This window comes from Ursus maritimus, unplaced genomic scaffold, assembly GCF_017311325.1.
Source record: "Ursus maritimus isolate PB19 unplaced genomic scaffold, ASM1731132v1 scaffold_35, whole genome shotgun sequence".
In the NCBI taxonomy this organism is placed as follows: domain Eukaryota; kingdom Metazoa; phylum Chordata; class Mammalia; order Carnivora; family Ursidae; genus Ursus; species Ursus maritimus.
Window position 1 is genome coordinate 12,102,926 of NW_024426119.1, and position 19,593 is coordinate 12,122,518.

General features: G+C 42.9%; 1 protein-coding gene across 1 annotated transcript in view; it reads right to left on the reverse strand.

The window, feature by feature from the left end:
• The window catches only part of TLN2 (talin 2), a 249,186-nt gene that overhangs the window by 106,043 nt on the left and 123,550 nt on the right, over window positions 1-19,593 (reverse strand). The window contains exons 21-26 of the mRNA XM_008706048.2: window positions 16,729-16,857; window positions 15,458-15,571; window positions 13,312-13,425; window positions 10,752-10,886; window positions 8,739-8,867; window positions 6,425-6,527 (exon numbers count right to left, since the gene is read on the reverse strand). Of these exons, the coding sequence (XP_008704270.2) occupies window positions 6,425-6,527; window positions 8,739-8,867; window positions 10,752-10,886; window positions 13,312-13,425; window positions 15,458-15,571; window positions 16,729-16,857 (724 nt within the window). The remainder of the gene's footprint in view (window positions 1-6,424; window positions 6,528-8,738; window positions 8,868-10,751; window positions 10,887-13,311; window positions 13,426-15,457; window positions 15,572-16,728; window positions 16,858-19,593) is intronic.

Consider the following 19,593-nt stretch of genomic DNA (forward strand, 5'->3'; position numbering starts at 1 on the left):
GACCCTGTTTTTCCCAAAGCCAATGGATGCTTTCTAAGTCCCTCTCTTAGGTGACTTTCTGGGTAGAAACCACCTCTCTGACTCTAGAGATACTCCTCTCTCCCGATTTCCTTGCTCTTTTCCAAGGCTGTATGTTCTTACTTCTTTCAAAGATCTCCAATGCTGCTTAGCCTTCTTCTTATTAAATATTTGGGTTCTGCAGGGTTATATTTGATAACCTTTTTCTTACTTCATCATTCCCCCAGGCAAACTTTTCTGTATTTCCACAGTTCCAATTATTATCATTATATTAAACATTTAAAAATTGTTATCTCTAGCCCAGACTTCTCTGCTGAGATCCAGAGGCTAATTTCTAGCTGCCTAATGGGCACCTGGGCTTGGGACATCCTACAGATGCCACAAACTGAATGCATTTACGGTTGAACCTATCATCCCTAAACTCCAGCCCCTGCCGCACCTGCCCATGGCCCTGTGTTTCCATCACGGTGATTCTCTTCATTCATCTCAGGCCAAACACTTAGAGCTGTCCATGTTGCTCTCCTTATTCCCATCCCGGCCATTTCTAACTAGTCTAAGCCAAAGCCTAACAGCTTTTAGGTCTCCCTTTAATCCATCCCTTCATTTCTGCTACAGGCCACACCCACCTTTTATATGGATGAAGGCAGCAGCCTTCACGCTGGTCTCCCTGCCTCCAACTTTGCTTCCCTCCATTTTAGCTGCATATGAGAGGAAGGGTAACCTATGTAAAAGACAAACTAAACCATGTCCATGGATGAAAATTCTTCAATATTTTCACATGCTCTTAGGTTAAGTTTTCAATGATTTAAGTTGGCTTAGAAGGCTCTTTAGGATCTGACCCAGCCTTCCTTTCTGGCCTTAACTTCTTACTCCTCATCTTTTACCTGAGCCCTCCTCCGGTCACTTGGTCAGCCTTCTCTCCTCTTACCTTTGGGACTCGATATACACTGTTCCACTTCCCCAACCACCCATTCAGCGCCTGCCAAAACTAAATGGTGCTGTTTCTAGGCTGTTTTTCACACACAGACTAGACAGTCTGTCATCCTGGATGTTATCAGTATCAGATGAGGCAACTTGTAAAGCAGTCTTCCTTCCACTAAAGAGGCCATTTCATCAGGTACACCAAATCTGGCAAGATTCCAGAAACGTGCAGAAATTTTTGAAACTCCTATCTCTCATGGGCCCTCTGCTTTGTAGGAATTTATAAATACTTTCCCTCCTCCTTGAATGCTAAATAAATGCTAACAATCCTTAAAACCCTGATCAGGTGGCCAGTTCACTCTTGACAGTTTCTCTTACTCTCCCATTAGGACAAAATTCTTATTCTTGCAGGTACTATACTACAGAGAACTACTTTGTGCTCCTCTTGTCTCTATTCTCAAAGTAATAAACACAGTTTAAAAAAAAATCTAAGAGGACTTTGGTTACAGTATTGGCAGAATAGCTTATCACTGATCAATTCCCCTCACAGACACATTAGAAAAATCATACAAAACGTGTTTGACAGCAGTGGAGAGAAACCAAGGCACTAAGAGGGATAAGATTTTAAAAAGAAAGAGAGCATGGTGTGGGGTGGGGAGGTGTACAAGGCTGCTTCCCCCTCAAGGCATTCCTTCATTTGTAAACTGTTGCCCAGAAACTGAGCAAAACTTCCTGCAATCTCATGGGGCTGCGAGGATTAAAAAGCATGGGCCTGAGCCCATGGAAGAGAATGGCCCTGGTAAACATCACCGATGTTCTCATGGGATACACAAAGGCCTATGTCCTAAAAAACAAACTGGAGATAGACCACACAATTTCCAATCAGCCCAGTCCCTGCTCATGTTATGGTGATCTGTCTAGATGTTCACTACATGCCAGGAACAAAGAATAATCCTTCATAGGGAAAGAAACACAATCCAGAGCCTCACACTATCTCTTCAGTTTAAAATACCAATGTTTAGGGTGCCTGGGTAGCGCAGTCGTTGGGCGGCTGCCTTCGGCTCAGGGCGTGATCCTGGCGTTCCAGGATCGAGTCCCACATCGGGCTCCTCCGCTGGGAGCCTGCTTATTCCTCTCCCACTCCCCCTGCTTGTGTTCCCTCTCTTGCTGGCTGTCTCTGTCAAAATAAATAAATAAAATCTTTAAAAAAATAAATAAATAAAAATAAAATACCAATGTCTAGCATTAAATTAAAAAATATCAGAAACACCAGGAGGTAAGACCAACAGCTTGAAAACCAAGAGGAGAAAAATGACACGCCAGGAATGCAGGCCCACAGGTGATCCAGATCTCAGAATTAGTGAACCAGGACTTTCAATAACTTGCGATAACTAAATAGAAGAAATCAGATGGCAAGATAGAAAATTTCAGCAGAGAAAGGAAAGTGTAAGGAAACTATCAAGTGGCTAGTTTCATACTGAAAAATAGGAGATTTCAAATTAAAAACCTGGAAGAGGTTGAAAGCAGAATAGACAAGGCTAACGAGAGGAAGAGTGGGCTGCACACTGATCAAATGAGAATATGCAGAATAAAGCATGGAGAAGAAAAATCACAAGTACAGGAAAGATTAAGAGACACATAAAACGGTGGAAACATGAAACATATATCATAACTGGAATCTACAGAGAAGAAGAGGGGAAAAAATGTGACGGAAACACTATTTGAAAATACAGTGCTTGAGAATTTTCTAAAACTGACCTAAGACAACAAATTGCATTTTCAAGCAGTACTAAAACCCACAGCAGGATAAACACCCAATAAAACTTCTCTAGGCACATTGCTTGAAAAAAGACTGAAAATTTTTTAAAAAGCCAGTAAAGGGGAAAAATAGAACCACATTGAGACTCTCTACTCCAGGAAACAAACTGAGGTTTGTGAAAAAGGAGGGGGAGGATGGGGTAACTGGGTGATGGGCAATAAGGAGGGCATGTGATGTGATGAGCACTGGGTGTTACACGCAATAATGACTCACTGAACATTATGTCAAACACTAATGATGTACTATACTATACTTTGGCTAATTGGTTTTAAATAAAAAAATTTTAAAAATAAAAAAAATAAAAAAAACCCATTATCTTCCAAAAGGAGACTGACAGCTGACTTCACAACAGAAATAAAGGAAGCCAGAAGACAATGGAATAACATCTTCAAAGTTCTGGCAGAAAATAACTGCCAGCTTAAAATTTGTAAATTATCTACCAAAGATAAAGGCTAAACAAAGGCAGTTTTAGACAAAAATGGACGGAATTTGTTACCAGTAAAGTCACACTGAAGGAAATGAAGGGAGTTCTTCAGGCAGAAATGAAATAATCCCCAGTGGAAACACATGGAGAGGGAGGAAGAAATAAAGAACAAAGGAAAGGGTAAATGTGGAGGTGAATCTAACTGGTACTGACTGTATCAAACAACGTGGAGACTGTATGGAGATTAACGTATCTGTGTAATTATAACACACAACAGTGAAAACAAAGAACGAACTGGAAGAAAGGTAAAGGCAGCTAAAGTGTCCCACGATTCTTGCGCTATCCAGGAAGTGGTGAACATTCCTATATCAGACTTTTAACAATCCCAGAATAGTCAATGAATATATAACTAACAAGTTACTCAAGGAGAGAGAAACAGAACTTAACAGGTACATATGAAGAAAGGCAAGAAAGGAGAGACAGAGGAATCCAGCACAGGTAAGTCATTCAGAAAACAAAGAGTAAAAGGATAGATTCGAATCCCAATGTGTCAGTAATTACATTATAGGCAAATGGAACACATACTCCAATTGAGAAAAGAGATTGATGGAGGCGCCTGGGTGGCTCAGTGAGTAAGCATCTCCTTCAGCTCAGATCATGATCCCCAGATCCTAGGATCGAACCCCCTGTTGGGCTCCCTGCTCAGCAGGGAGTCTGCTTCTTCTCCCTCTCCCTCTGCCCCCCCCCCACTTGGGGTCTCGCTCTCTCTAATAAATAAAATCTTTTAAAAAATTTTTAAAAAAGAAAAACAACTCCTTCCTCTGCAAAATGACTACATGATGTCCACAGCATACAAGTTAAATAAAAGCATAAAAAAAGTTGAAAATAGGATAAGATAGATCATGCACATTACAATGAAAACAAACACACAAAACTATATGCCCCAAACTATAAAACAGTATTAAAAGGAAAATCCAAGTAAGTGGAGGGACATACCATATTTGCAGATTAGAAGCCTCAAGAATGTGAAAATGTCACTTATCCCCAAACTGATTCACTGTAACTTCAATTACAAAAAGAAAAAATGAACAGGTTTTTCTGGGGGTAGAAACTGACAGGCTGACTGTAGAATATATGTGGAAATGCAAAGGACTAAGAATAGTCAGCATTACTTGAGAAGTAACGAAGACAGAGGATGTATATAACCAGATATTAATACGTAGTATAAAACCCTAGTAATTAGGAAAGTGTGCTACTAAGGTAGGGAGAGGTAATTAAATCACTGGAAAAGAAGCAAAAGATCAGAAGCCAATTCACATATAGATTTCACTTAACGACCAAGTGGCAATGAAGACCACATGGCCACTTCAGTGACTGGCGCTGGGTCAAACAGATATCCAAGAGAAAAAACAGTAAGGACCTCTTTGCTCACATACAAAACTCAATTGCAGATGGATCGCAGTTCTAAATATAGGAAGTAAAACAAAGCTTCTGGACTGCAATAGAAGAGAAATCTTCATGATTTTGGAGAGGCAAAATTTTTAAAAAGGATACAGAAAAGTTAGTAACCATAAAGGAAAAGCATTGTAAATAGAACTATATTACAATTCTAAAAAAATCCGTTCATCAAGAAACAGCTTTGAGAGTGAAAGGTAAGTCCCAAGATAAAAGAAATACATATAAATGAAAATTCCTACAACTAAGAAAGATAACTCAAGGTTTTTGGTTTTGTTTTTTGTTTTTTAAAGAGCAAAAGGCATGAACAGGCACTTTACAAGATGTCCAAATGGCCATATATGAAAAAATCCTCAACTGCATTGCTCACCAGGGAAATACAAATTAGAACCATAATATGATACTACTATACACTCAGGAGAATAGCTAACAACGTTGGCTGGCAACAGAAAATGGAGACAGGAATGTGAGTAGCTGGAATGTTCACATGCTGCTGGAAGGACATAGTTGGATATTAGCACAGGCTGGACCCAGCAACTCCATTTCTAGGTATCTATTTAGAAAATGCTTATTTATGTTCATTAAATAGCATGCACGAGAACTATGCATAGCTTTACCCACCAATGGTGTAAAGAGTCACCAATATACTCACATAATGAAATATTACAGGAAGCAACAGAAAGGAAAGAACTGCTTCCGACATCACATGCGTCTCACACCACAATGCCAGAAAAAGCAGCGAAAATACATGGACACACCTTGCATGATTCCATTCATAGTTAAAAACAGGCCAATCAAGCCCCCATCCCATTCCCTTCCTAGAGCCACTCAACTCTGTGAGCTTTCTTCTTCTTCTTCTTTTTCTTTTTAAAAGATTTTATTTATTTATTTGACAGAGAGACAGCCAGAGAGAGAGGAGGAACACAAGCAGGGGAGTGGGAGAGGAAGAAGCAGGCTCCCAGCGGAGCAGGGAGCCCAATGCGGGGCTTGATCCCAGGACCCTGGGATCACGCCCTGAGCTGAAGGCAGGTGCTTAACGACTGAGCCACCCAGGCGCCCCTGTGAGCTTTCTTCTGACACATTTCCTATTTCCGAGTAATGGGCTTCTAATGAAACTTCTCAGTGTTTCTATTTTAGGTAACTATAGTCTTCCTATTATGTCCACTTCCTACTAGGAAGCCAATTCCTTATTTAAAACTGGTGTTTTTCCTAGAGTTGATAATTACACAATCTGTTTCTTATATAGCCTCCTGCTTAAGGATGTCTCCTGCCCTTATGTGTAGCTTGTGTCTCCAATGCTCAAACCCCCTCAGGGTTTTGCAGCATAAACCGGCTTGTTTCTTGTCGGCTGCCCTATCCCTGGAGACCTCTGGTTTTTGTTCACTGGCTCTATCAGCTGCCACTCATCTGTTCTCCTTCCATCTTTGCAAATTTCACTGCCATCTTATTTGTTGTCATCTTTTTCTCTTTTTTTAAAAATTCCTTTAATTGAGTGAGATTTCAAGAGTCAGACAGAGAAGTCCTAGAATTCTAGAATATTGTTTCTTATAGTCTAGAAGGGGTGATCCACAAATAATTTGGGGCATTCATATTTTATTCATCTTCGTATGCTTATGCGTATCAAGCCCAGTAACAAGCACATAGAGAGTGCTTGAAAAATCTGTAAACTGCTGTTGAAAAACAAAGTTAGGTTCACGGTCAAATCAATGAACCCCAGCTGCTGACCCCCACCACCCTCCCCGCGGTCTGCACCTGGCCACGCGGCATCACGAAGGTGTGAGTCTCACCTGTGTAGTGCTCATTGCCTTGAGCAGCACAGGTCAGGAGCTGTGCCATGGATGAACCCACTGCCTTGGATGTACTTCCGAGGTCTTGAGCACATTTTTCCAGCTGTAAGAATATCCAAGGGGGAAGACAACTTAGAAAAAAACTAACATACACTGAAGTCTTAGCATACAAATAATGCACATCCAACAGTGGCCCTTAGCTCTTTCCCACTTAATAGCAGTGGTGTCAAGAGTAAGTAGGGTGACGGAGGGGAAAGAGCCCTTGCTTCAGAATAAACAAATCTGGGCTCACGCCCCTGCCCTCTGCTTCCTTCCCGCACATGCTAGCTCTCAGAAACTGGGCAGGTTACTGAACCTCTGCATGCCTTGGTTTCCTGAAGAGATCCTAATACTTAAGCTTGGAAAGTTCTCAGAATCAATGTAGGTACTCAACAAATGGTAACTATTAGCATCATGCCTTTAGAAGCTAATTTAGAAAGTCTGCAACAAATCCTTAGCGAGAATTAATTATGCCTTGGCAGGAAGTGGGCAGACATCCAGCGGTACCGCCTTCCTGGCATGTGGGACCATTAACATTGTTCATTTCGATCTTTATACTTCGAGGAGTTCTAACCAGAAGGAAATGCAATAGAAAGAGAGGTTTGCCGTGGTAAATGAGATTATGAAAATGGGCAAAGTGTTTGTTTCCCACGAACAGCACGTCATCTTGCTTCGTCAACTGAATAAATAATTCAGAGAACAAAGTTTCTGAAGGCTCAGGGTATAGACAATTATCCGATTACTAGATGAGGACAACATTTTGGAACAGAACCTACAGGCGGATCGCGAGAGCACAGAGAGGTGTCAGAGAATGTGTGCATTTTTTAACTCCACAACATTGCTTCCCAAGATAGGCAGTGCCTTCAAATGTAAAAGAAACTGTAGCCAACAATACGTTCTAGCTGACAAAATGTTCTAACGCAGCACACACATTCTTCTGGGGCAAACAGTTTCTTTAAAAATTACATGGGGTTTCTTGCATTCTAACGGACCAGCAGGTTTCTGTAAAGGCAGAATTCATGTCACGTTGGCCTCTCTCGGGCTCCCTGGAGTCCAGGAGTTTGCAAAGGGACACTTGGACTCCATTACAAAGGTGCTGGCCCTGCAGCTGGTCCTGACTTGATCACTAGCTGGGTGACTTTAGTTAGGGGACGTCAATTCTCTGAGCCTGAGTTTCCTCGTCTTCACAATTAGCAGGACCATGATTTAGCATTTTCTGAGGGCTTCCTATGTACCAGTGTTCCATGGCAAACTATGTGCTCTGTAAGTCCCTTCAAGTTTGCAGTACTTCCAAAGAGCAGCAGTAGTCAAGAGTAGACGCTCTCAAGGTGAAGGAGCAAGAGCACGGTATCGGAGTCCTGTAGGTCTGGATTCAAACCGTGGTTCTGTCAGCTGGCAGACACTGGACAGAATAGTAACAACCTACCTCTGCACCTCTGTTTTCTCAGCTGTAAAATGGGATTAACAAAACTCGCTCATCAAGGTTACCATCAGGATAAACTAGATTGATTTTGTAAACACACAGTGCTTACAAGGTATTTACCAAATGGTGGTATTTATCAGCAATGTTCCATAACGTGGAAAAGGAGGTACGTACAAATCAGAAGAACCGGTTAAATTTTAGCCAAGAAAACACTGACACAGGCATCAGGAGGTACCATAACATGATCAAATGAGAGCTCTGTCCCCGCTAGTCTGCTGGCTGGTGTGGCTGTACTGGATTAAAGTGCTTTGCTGTTATCCATTGCAGCCGTCTTGCGCTAAGTATATGGTTTTTCAAATCATGCTTGCTGAAAATATTTTCTGCGTCTACCTTTATAACCTCCTTGCTACCTATATTACAGATAAAATATGTGAGACACAGAGGAGACACAAGACTTGTCTACAGCTAGCTGAGAATGCAAGCTGGAGCTAGAGGCTAGAACTCCTACTTTTAAAGCTAGTTCCTCCAGCTGCACCGGGTGTTCTTTTCAGAAAAAGGCTGTGGGATCAGAACACTGGCTTCAAACACTAGGATGTGTCTTGTTTATGAAAAACAGGGACAGACACTTGTTCAGCCCCAGCCAAGCCCCAGGAAGGCAAGACACAGAACCATGATCAGAGGCCCCTTCAGGGCCTTTATCTCAACACAGTTCTTTAAAATGGGGCTATTCTAGGGCTCTGCCTTCCAAATGTGTGAGATTCAAGCACACCAACTCCAGCTTCTAAAAATGCTGCACCGTGATCAGAACCCGAGGCGGCGTCCCACCCCGCAGCGGGCTCTCACATTCCTTACCGTCTCCCCCGGAAGCGGTTTCAGCTGACTCTCCACGGCAGCCATCTTGGCGTCCTGCAGTTCATTCTTGAGTGTCTGCACGGTGCTCAGCGCTGAGTCGATTTCCATAGGACCACAGGCTTCATGGGCCTGGCAACAGAGTTGGGAAGATGTGTACAGTCTGCCCAGGAAAAGTGTCCCCATATTTTGCAATGTACGAAATGCTCTTCTGATGTACCCAGTGATTCTCCAGCCCTGGCAATAGGAAGCCAGTGGAGTGTGCATTTCCTGATAGAGCAAAATCAACCTTGGTCAGTCCTAACTTCCCTAAATAATCAATTATGTATGTCTCATAAGTAGATATACTTAAAGTCTCCTTGAAGCTGTTTTTATCTGAAATGCATTGTCACTCAGACCAAGAGGAACCCTCTTCACCACGTCTGGGTTCTAGACAGTACCTAGCACACAGAGGCTTGAAAAGCACGTGGTGAGTGGCTGAAGGAATGAACGCGTGAACCCAGGACTATGGGGACAAGACTTTATCAACCTTACTGATTGTCTACAAATTTCTAGACTATAAACCATTACCTATCCATACTGAAAATTACAAAAAAGATTTTTTTTCCTTAGCAATTGTTTTAAGAAAACTACTTCATTCTCTTGATCACTTCAGATATTGGTCTCCAGATGGTTTGATCACATCCCCCCATACACATGTTAATAAATTATAGGTGTAAAATTATTGATCGGTATGCCAAATACTGGTAAATCTTAATTTCTTTCTTTTTTTTAGGTAACAGTGACAACAGCAGCAGTAAATACTAACTGATTAACTGCTATGTGCCAGTAGTACACAGTGGAGAAACTGAGGCACAGAGAGGTTAATGAACTTGCTGAGGTCACAAAGAATTAGTGGATGGCAAGGCCAGAATTTGAATGCAGGTAGTCTGATTGCAGAGCCTATACTCTTAACCCTTACACTACATAAGACAATATATTTTAAAGCTCCCAGTATCTTCTTACACCTAGTGGACAGTCTTGCTTGAGTCCCACTTTGAGGCTCATAGCTCCCGAGCAGTGGAGGTGCGTATCTCTGAGGCTCATTGACGAAACTTGTAAGATGCAGATGTTCAGGTTCTATGACCAAGGACTCATTCAGTTGATCAGGGGTGAGGCCCAGGAACCTGCATTCTGAATGCTCCCAGGTGATTCCAGTGCAGGTGGTCCTTGGACCTCTTGTTGAGAAACACAGCTCAAGATATTTTAATTCAATATTATCCTAAATCTCTGGATATTTTTCTTTGGTGACATAGCGCACTGCTCATATTAAGAATTCAAATCAGCTTCTAACCTTCTTCCCTTGCTCAGGGATGAGGCCTTCTGTTTCTATAAAGGGATCACTACAATCAGGAAAAATGAATTCATGCCAGAACTTCATGCTAATAACATATCAAACAGTACAGTAATGAGGTCTGTTGGTAATTAATAAGTGTTAGACACAGAAACTCATTAATCCTTAATTCTGTTCTACTGAAGACCTTGTTAAGGTGAACGCTCCCATGTAAAATGGGAAAAGCTTTCAGGGCAAAAAAGGTAATATAAACGACCCCTCCCCCAAATAAATTTGCCGCCTAAATAATTTATTAAATGCACAAAATAATACCTGGAAGATACCATCGCTTATTTTGGCCTACAATTTACCTGGCACCAAAAAACTGATGACTACCTATCTCCCCTAAGATTGTGAAAAATGGACCATTGCCTGTCCTGGGGTACGGGAGGGTGGAGCATGTAACCTAAAATAGTTTGACAAAAGTTATGTGTAACTGGAAGGTGATAAACTATGTCTAGGAGATAGTGGCTAAAAATGGTGAAAGTTAACCTACAGGGCATCTTTCAAAGGTCAAGCAAATAGAACAGACAGCTCTGCCCAGAAAAATGCCCAGCAGTGTTCAGGTCGTGGGGAATCCCCAGGCCACACCCGTCTGAGCTCCGTTCCCAGTGAGCTCACTGCTGTGACGAGGGTCCACTTGCCTTCTGTGAGGCGGTGCGCAGCTCCGCCAAGCTGGTGGCAAGGTTCTTGGCACACTGGCTCAGCTGCATGGCTGCAGCCTGGTCACTCACGGTGGGCACTGCGGCTTTGGCAGAGGACACCATCTTGCTTCCAGGCTGTGGAGAGAGGAGCAGAAAGCGAGTCGGCTCCTGAGCAGAAGTCGGAGGAGAGACCCCAACAGCAGTGCCGCCCATCAGCCAGAACTTAGTCCTAAAACAAGGAATATCAAAACCGTCTAGACTACCGCTGAAAACTTCCACCCCAGGTCAGATACTCTCGGGCAGCACACTCTAGAAGTGTTAAGAAAAAGGAAAAAAAAGATGGGTCACTGAGACGGGCAAAATTAGGACGGTGGCTTGAAATTCTCATTTAAAACAGATTTCAAAGAGAGTTTATTAAATACATGTCTTTGTTTCTTAGAACAGCCCTTTAATCTGTATCTCTAAAACATCCAAATAGACTGCTTTAGAAAATGTGGGTGGACAAAATGAAAGAAAATGACCTGTCACATCACATCTCACTAACCAGGATAACCTCACCATGCATGGATGTCTGTGTGCATGCATATAGATACTTCCAAACACAAGATCATACTATTTATTTTATTTTTCAAACTCCGTTTCACATATTCTATATTTTTAATAGCTGTACAGTATTTCATTGTAGGCATCTGTTATTCTTACTCCTGTGTTGTTGGCATGTTTCCATTTTTTCCCAGTGGAATAAACAATAGTATGATAAATAGCTTTGTAGCTAAAATTTTCCACACATTCATAATTTTCTTTGCATAAAACTTTAAAAGTACAATGTCTGGACCAAAGAATATATACTTTTAGGGGCTTTAATATAGACGTTATAAAACTGCTCTTAATAAAGTTGAAACAATTTAAGTGTCAGAAAATAGACATTAATGACAGAAGTTAATATTTTAAATATTTAAATAACATAAGAGAATTCATTAAAAAAAAGCCAGCCTGAAATGTGAGTAGATAACCTCACTTAATAAAAACAACTGATACACGAAACATATTGAATATTGTGACAATCAAGGAAACGCAAAATCAAACAATAGGAACTCTACTAAGAAACTGTCAACAGCCTAGTTTTTAAACAGCTCATTCCCCAACTTGGAAAAGATGTACAAGAAAATGTGCTCCATGCTTTGCTACATGTAAATTTAGATTTACTCAGCCCTCCAGAAGGGCAATTTTACAACACATATGAGTGAAGTTTAAAGCATTATCAACTCTTTGGTCTGTCGATTCCTGTTCTACTTATTTCTAACTCCACCTTATTCTTGTAACCACCTGATGTGTGTATGATCGCAAAGTCGAAAGAATGAAAGAAAAAGGAAAAGTAAGAGCAGGGACACAGTGGACCCTGAAACATGTCTACATGGCTCTATCGTAATACCCTAGAAGCCTGCCAGCAGTGGGGACAACACAACTGGCTCCAGGACCTCGAACCACCCCAATGAGAAGAGAAACACCTGTCCAAGCCACAATGCTCAATGTCCCCAAGATAAAAATAAGCCACCTGCAATCCTCTTTCTAGGAATTTATCCTAACAATTCCAGAGGAGTACAAATAGTTGAGCACACATGAAGACTTTGATCCTATCACAGGTTGTTTATGATGGCAAGTAATTGAAAACAACCCGTACCTCTAGTGGCTAGGGAAAAGCTAAACAGAGTGCATAGCCGTGGCCATACGGTAGATTATTCAAAACCATAAATGCTCATAATACAAATGTTAATGTGAAAAACAGAGTTTACACACAATAAATCCCAATTTAAAAAAATGTATACAGGGACGCCTGGGTGGCTCAGTCGGTTAAGCGTCTGTCTTTGGCTCGTGTTGGAGTTACAGCCCTTGGAAAATTAGCTCAATAGACTTGTCAGTGAGTCCTAGAACCACAGGTTCAATGAGAAAAGGACAAGGAAGAGGATCACTTGATCTCATAAACTGTTCAGGAGATACAAGTAGACAGGAAGTGCTGAGGGATTTACATACAATGAGTACATAAAAAGGGAGTTTTCCTACCACTTAATAGTCCCATTTTATTTTCCTTAAAGTGAATGTACCCCTCAGCAGAAACAGACAGCACTTACTAATTGTACAACTGCCACAAAAAAGATCACACCTTTGGAGAAGATGCACTTTACCACTTCTTCTTCCCTAGTGTGTGAATAACAGCATTAGACTCTCTGGAAACTGACAAACTTACAGCAATACCTAGTACCAGGCTGTTGAACAAAACTTACAACGTATCACACGTTTTCCCTCACAGAGGAGAAATAAAGATGAGACTCCCAAGAAAAATGGATTATGGGCCATCTCCCAGGGCAATTTCCCTGCATATTAGCATTCTGCTTCGCCAAGCTAAATCCACCTCTCTTGAAGGTGGAAAGATAATGGAAAGGCCTTTGAAGGTCTGCTTACTGCAAAGACTTGGCTGTGGCTGTGGAACCGGGTAATTCTTCTCCTTAAGAATAAAGGGCACCCCCTACCTGGGCACAACCAAGGTGACTGCGTTTGTTACCTGGAGGAAGTTCTGGCTGGAGATGATGAGAGCCAGTTGGGCGCTAAGGTCCTCTGCTTGGGCTTGGCTCCCTCTCACCCCCTGGACCAGCTGAGGGATGTGATCGGCCACCGCCTACAGGAAGCAAAGAAAATTAAAACAGAGCACACCCAACATGGTGAATGACCACAACAGAGTGGAAAAGGACCCCAGGGATGGATGTTCTGGGGATGTGCTATTCCACTGGGGCCATGCTTGTCCCAAACCTTGCATTTACCCAGCACTTGTAAGCCAGCTGGGTCCTTACAAACACTGAATCCTAACACAGTACATCTGGGTAGCTGTCGCCCACACATGCTCTACCCTGTGCTCCTGAAAGTCCCAATACATTTAAGCACAGTGCAAGTCTCTGTAAGGACATCTTAAAAGCATTTGCCCACTTGCAACGAATACCAACCTGGCTAACTATGGTTTAGAGCTTCAAAGCAAACAATCTATACAATTCATGAGCAGATAAACTCAAGTCACACAGTCCAATGATGAGAAGAAAGTAAGAGAAGTACTCATCTGCCAGCCTACGTCAGCACTTCGATTTCTCACTTGGCAGGTACGTGTTCTGTCCATCACCTTTCCTGTCACTACAGGTCTTCGATCTCAGAGTGGCCCTTCTCATTTCTCAAACTGGAAATCCCAACGCCCAGGGTGGAGGAGGGAGGAGAGCATTTCTGTGCCTTATGAGACCAGCCTACAACCTTTTCTGTGTTCTTCCCTCTGTGACCCCTCCTCACTTGACTGGCCAGGTCCTCAACAGTCATAGCACAGTGGCCCCCACTGCTGATGAAGGTCCCAAGTGTAACCCAGCCTGCTGACCTATTTTTTTTTTTTTTTTTTGGAACTCATTCCAGCAAGGGTTAAAAAAAAATATTTCCATGAGATTTTCCTGAGATCCTCTTCAGACTGGCTCCAGTAGTCTGGTCTACTTTCCTCTCTCCCCTGCAGCCTGACACATAGTAAAGCTCTCATTTCCTGACAGTGACTCCCAGACACTGAGTATCTTCAGTCTCTGCAAAAAGGGGTGGGGGGTATTTCATCCTGTAAGATTGTCCTGGACACGAGTAGCAAGTGCTCTCTGAGAAGAGTTTTCTCACCGGTGCTGGCAGCTGACTTGAGGCTCTAAGAGACAACACAACCCCCCTTACAGGGGACTGGCTCTCAGGAAAATCCCTTCGTTCTCCACGAAGTCCCGAGGACAGGGCCTTATGGCATCGCTGACACCTTTCTGCTCCTCAGGGGGGTGCTGGCCTCAGAGAACCCAGAATCAGGACCTGGAGGGCTCTGGGAGGTTCTCCTCAGCAGTAAACCATCCCTGAGGTAGAAGTCACGTCACCATGCCCATGGGAACCGTATCACAGAGGAGATGTGAAAAAGGAGGGATAGTGAAGTCAACTCGCAAACCCTGGCAAAGATCCAGCTCTCCACTCAGCCCCCACTGCTCACTGCAAACACCTTTGGGAGACATACTGCCAACATGTGGGCAATGGCAACGCAATCATATGTTGTATGGCACCGTTCAGGGGTGTCCTGGGAGGGCAAACTCCCTGGGCCTTCAGAAGCAGCAACAAAGGTGTTCACTGCGCCATTTGGAGCATGTTAGTTTCAACATGCCATCAAGGCCCGGGTCTCGGAAGACCAAACACGCAACAATAGAAAGCCTGAAAGCACATCGTCACTGAGGCCACACGGGGTGAAATAAACCCTCCGGGTGCAATCCGTGCAAAGCAGGGAATCAGCTCTCCTACCAGCACACACTGAAGGCAAAGGCCCACCTCTCAGAGGGAGAAAGGCACTCTGGAATTTCAATGCTTCGTTACTATTCCAGAGCCCTAAATCGGCCTTGTTATCGGTCCTCCTCGATGTGGTCTCTTGAAGAGAAAGTAAAGAATCTAGACAAAGGAAAGACAATGCTGGAAAAAGCACCATGCTCTCCCTTCAGACACGGGCCATCCACTTATGGGACAAAAACCAGACGTGTGTGTGCGCGTGCGCACCTGGAACAGGGGAGCTGGAACAAACTGCATCAGGGGCCTGGATGATCAGTCGTAACCGAATTATCCGGCACTTGGCCCTCGAATGCTATCAGCGTCATCTACAGTGGCCGGAAGCTCACCTTGCAGCTCTGGACCAGCTGCTGCTGGGCAGCGGGGTTCTTGTTGGACACGGCCGCGTTCTGGGAGGCGGCGATGGTCTGCGTGGCAGCGGCTGCAGCCTGCTTGGCTGCCACCTGGAGAGGAGAGCGACAGGAGGTGAGCCAGGCTTTGAGTGTGCCCCCCGCCCTGATATCTGCCCCTCCCGCTGAGGGCCTGGCACGAAGAGCTGCACGCGTAAGCAAGGGCGCTCCAGGCCCAGACTCTGCCTTCTGACGAGCCTCATCTAACAATGCCCTGTTATCTCCGTGTGGTTTACAATCCCTGGGACAAGCGATAAAGACAGGCACGCTTGGAAGCTCAAGTTCCAGCGTTCATTTGTCTCTCTCAAAAAGATAAGGGACAATTAATGCCAAGACCACGATGGCACTGATAAGTGGCACCAAGTCTAAATGTTTTAGGGGAATTGGTTTTTTCCCACAAGCAGCGCAAACGCTGGTGTGCTCATGGCTCTCCTCTCGCCACCCGTGGGAAGCCTTGCTTCAGAAAGGCCCAGACTTCCCCACCAGAGTTCTTAATTGTGCCTCCACATCCTTCCAAGAACAAGGAGGCCAGTTTTGTTCCAGAATCTGGCAGACTACATGGAGGGATTTGTCAGGCAAGTTCTCGGCCTCCAACCTCCCGAATTTTAGTGTAAGAGTCTCCTGTGTACGTTTGTGAGAAACATTTATTTTCTTACAGAGTTTGTGTTTACTGCGATTTCCTCCCCCTTGCCCCAGAAGAAATACACGTTCTGAAGAATGACAAAAATATTGTCTTATTACCCCATTCCACACCTCTCCACCAAAGCCCAATCCCCATTCTCCAGTCATTCCGAGTCTGTATTTTCTACTGGGAGTCCTCAGAGAGTCACTGCCTCTGACGAAATATATATATTTTTATCTAAAGGTCCTTTCTGAACATGGGCATCCCTTAATGCCAGGGGGAAAAAAATTCCTATTTCCTCCTGAAAAAAAAAAATTGAATTCTATTCAAGATTGCTAAACTCAGAAAACTCTTTGCTGACTAAAACCAGGAGCTGAAGCTATTTTTCAAAGTGTCCAAGTGCCACTGAACCTAAATGTACAAGGTACCTAAAGCAACATTTCAAATTGTTTATGAGGACCTTAGGCATTCAACTATATCGTTAATCTTGATTTAGCTTCCTTTATATGGGTGTTATTAATTTGGTTACTCTTTTAAATAACTCTGCAGTCTGAAACAGACATCATAGAAAACCAGCCTCTTTATCTACCTCCAGTCGGTTGACAATTTTTTTCTTTATGGCGTTCTGGGCTGCGGCGTTGGTCGCCACCCGGAGACCTTCCGCAGCTTCTCTCAGTCTCTGCTGCTGGTCTTCATTCTCCGGATTGGCTGCAGCCCCCTGAAAAGGAGAAGAGATTCTGAGAGAGGTCCATGGGGCAGCATGCCACAAATGTTGAACTCATGCCCTCGTTTTACTTTCTCCTGGTAATATAAAGTATCTGGAAGACAGAGCAAATGCTTCAAGCAGTGTCTTTACAATAAAGATGTTTCATCTCATAACAACATAAAAAATGTGCCAGGGGATGCTTCAAAGCTGCAGCAGGAAACAGGAGAAATCCAACGGCAATAATTAAACCCTTGAGATCATGGCCTTGGTCATCCATGTAAATTAACTTGTGGTCAGATATCCATGGTTCCAAAGATGTTAAGATCAATCTCCTGCCTGCCCAAATCTCTCAGGGAGAATTTTATTTTACTTGGAGTGACAGACGCACGTCACTGCTGAAAGATTCTCCCGTCTTGTAGCACTGCTTAATGTGGACGGGATAAGAACACAGGATAGACGGGCTGGGAACGCCACCCAAATAATACTACAAGGAAATGTTGTTCAAGAAAGACCATGCTTGAAACTGCATTCCTGGAAAACCTCAGTTGGAGAGTATGGCAAAGTAGAGCTGGTACTCCACTGGACTGAAAAATGAGAGATATCCCATGCCCCTTTATCTTGGCAGGGAAAGAGAAAGGCGCCATGCACGTACCCCGGCCACACCGTGTGGCTGTAGGTTCAAGTGTCTTAGGAAAGCAAATGGATTTTATGTAGATGGGTGGAATTGTGAAGTAGGGAAAAGGCTAACGGTAATGTGGGAAGAGGACATAATTTTACTGCACGATAATTAACAGACTTAAAGCACATCCAGCCTTCCACTCCCACCTGCCACCGAAGCAGCGACTCAGATTTTTCTCACCGAGTCTGCATGTTCTGAGACCAGTTCCTAATGTACACAGATAAAGGAGTTTCTTTTCATGAACACTTCAGGGTGATAATGTTTGCTCACAAGGCAGAGACAAAAGCAGAAACACACGCCAATTATTGAAAATCAATTTTCCAATGTCTCCATTTTCCAAATGGCCAACCTGCCAAATTGACCATTTATAAGATTCTATTTCTTTGAACTATTTATAGAAGTGATAGGAATTCATCCTGGCTGGAACAGTTTTAACATCTGTGATGGAAGTGTTCTGGCAATCCTTTTGAAGGGAATCTTCCAGTCTTTCAAACTGTAAACACTTGAAGGAGTCTCGACTTTGTGTTTCTAGCAACTAAAAAAATTCTGTTTTTGTATTTCATGTGTGAAAGATTGGGTTACTTTTATATTCTTTTGAAAATTTAGGAAAATCATTTCATTTTATTTTCTTGATCATCAGATGTTTAAACCACTCCTGCACTTGCCTGCCTTTGGTATTTTGGGCAGCAAGAAACCATCATTTCTGCACTTGACTCTCAAGTGGGTATCTAGATCCTTCCTTAGCAACGTCTCTTTCATGATGAATGTACATTAGATGTGAGGTACTAATCTTGGCCTGGAATCTTAGTTACTGGTTAGGAAATGTATCTTTTTTTCTGTACATTTAATATATTCTTTGGAGCTCTAACCATCATAGGCTCTTTAGCTTCCAACAAAACGCAGCAAATTAAAATACTTTCACGAAGACCAAGTGACAACTTTTACCTAAAAGAATGTATAGAAACACTACTGTCCCGTCTGATCGAAATAATAAAAAATAAATACTGAAACAAGTTTCTGGTGACTTGGTACATTCGGTAACATCTGGCGAGCACTGCACATGTGGAAACATTGGTCCTGGCTCAATCTTGATTACGTGATAGTAGGCTTAATCGTTTTGAGTTCTCATTTTCCTACTTGTTAAGTAGGGATTGATTAGATTTTACACTAAGGTTCTTTCCAGTCTGCCAATTAATTTTTGTGAACACGAAAGTTTGCTTGAAATAGTTATGTTTAGACTCACTTAGAAGCAGGGGGCGGAACTCGTAAAACCCATAAAGGAATTAACCACTGCACAAAAACCCTGATATATATTTTTGGCTAAAAGGGATGGTTAAGGGCAGAGCTTCTCAGCTGAAACAGGGCTCGGGGGACAGAGGAAGGAAGTTCAGACCCTGCTCCTCCTTGGGTTTCTCTTCAGCCTATTCATGAGGTACCTCCAAGAAATCACAGTCCCAACACATTTTAAGTGAAAGAATTCACATGCTAGGTAGGTTGAGAGGCACTAGTATTCTGTGGGAGGCCAGGGAGATGAGGCCACGATGTGGGGGCTTTTAATGAATCTTAAAATGCAGAGAAATACATTAAACAGGTTATCTTAGGCGTATGAAGTGGAAGGTAGTTTTTTTTAAATTTATATTCATCTGCATTTTCTATTAATTCCACCAAAAACATATGCTGGTTGCATAACAAAAAGAACACAGAAAAACACAGCTTTATCCATTTAATACAGTTCTCACCTCAAGGTGGGACTGACCTGCTCGTACACACACCGTCCTCCCACCAGTGACCTTGTGAATAGGGTCTTGGGGGGCGGAACTGAGACACGTGCATTTTAATGTTTTATGGGGGGCTCTGAAACAGAGCCCCGAGATAAGAATCATTGGCTTTTAGAAGCCACATGCTAAGGCAGAGCTGTCAAAAAAGCTGACTTGTAACTCTTCATTCCAGCTGTTACATAATATTTAAAACTGCTACTGGGATTTGAAGAACAGTGAGGCAGGAAGCACTCTACTATGTAAAATCTTGATAGGAGTTTAGTTGAGAAGTCAAATGGAGGACAAAGTAAT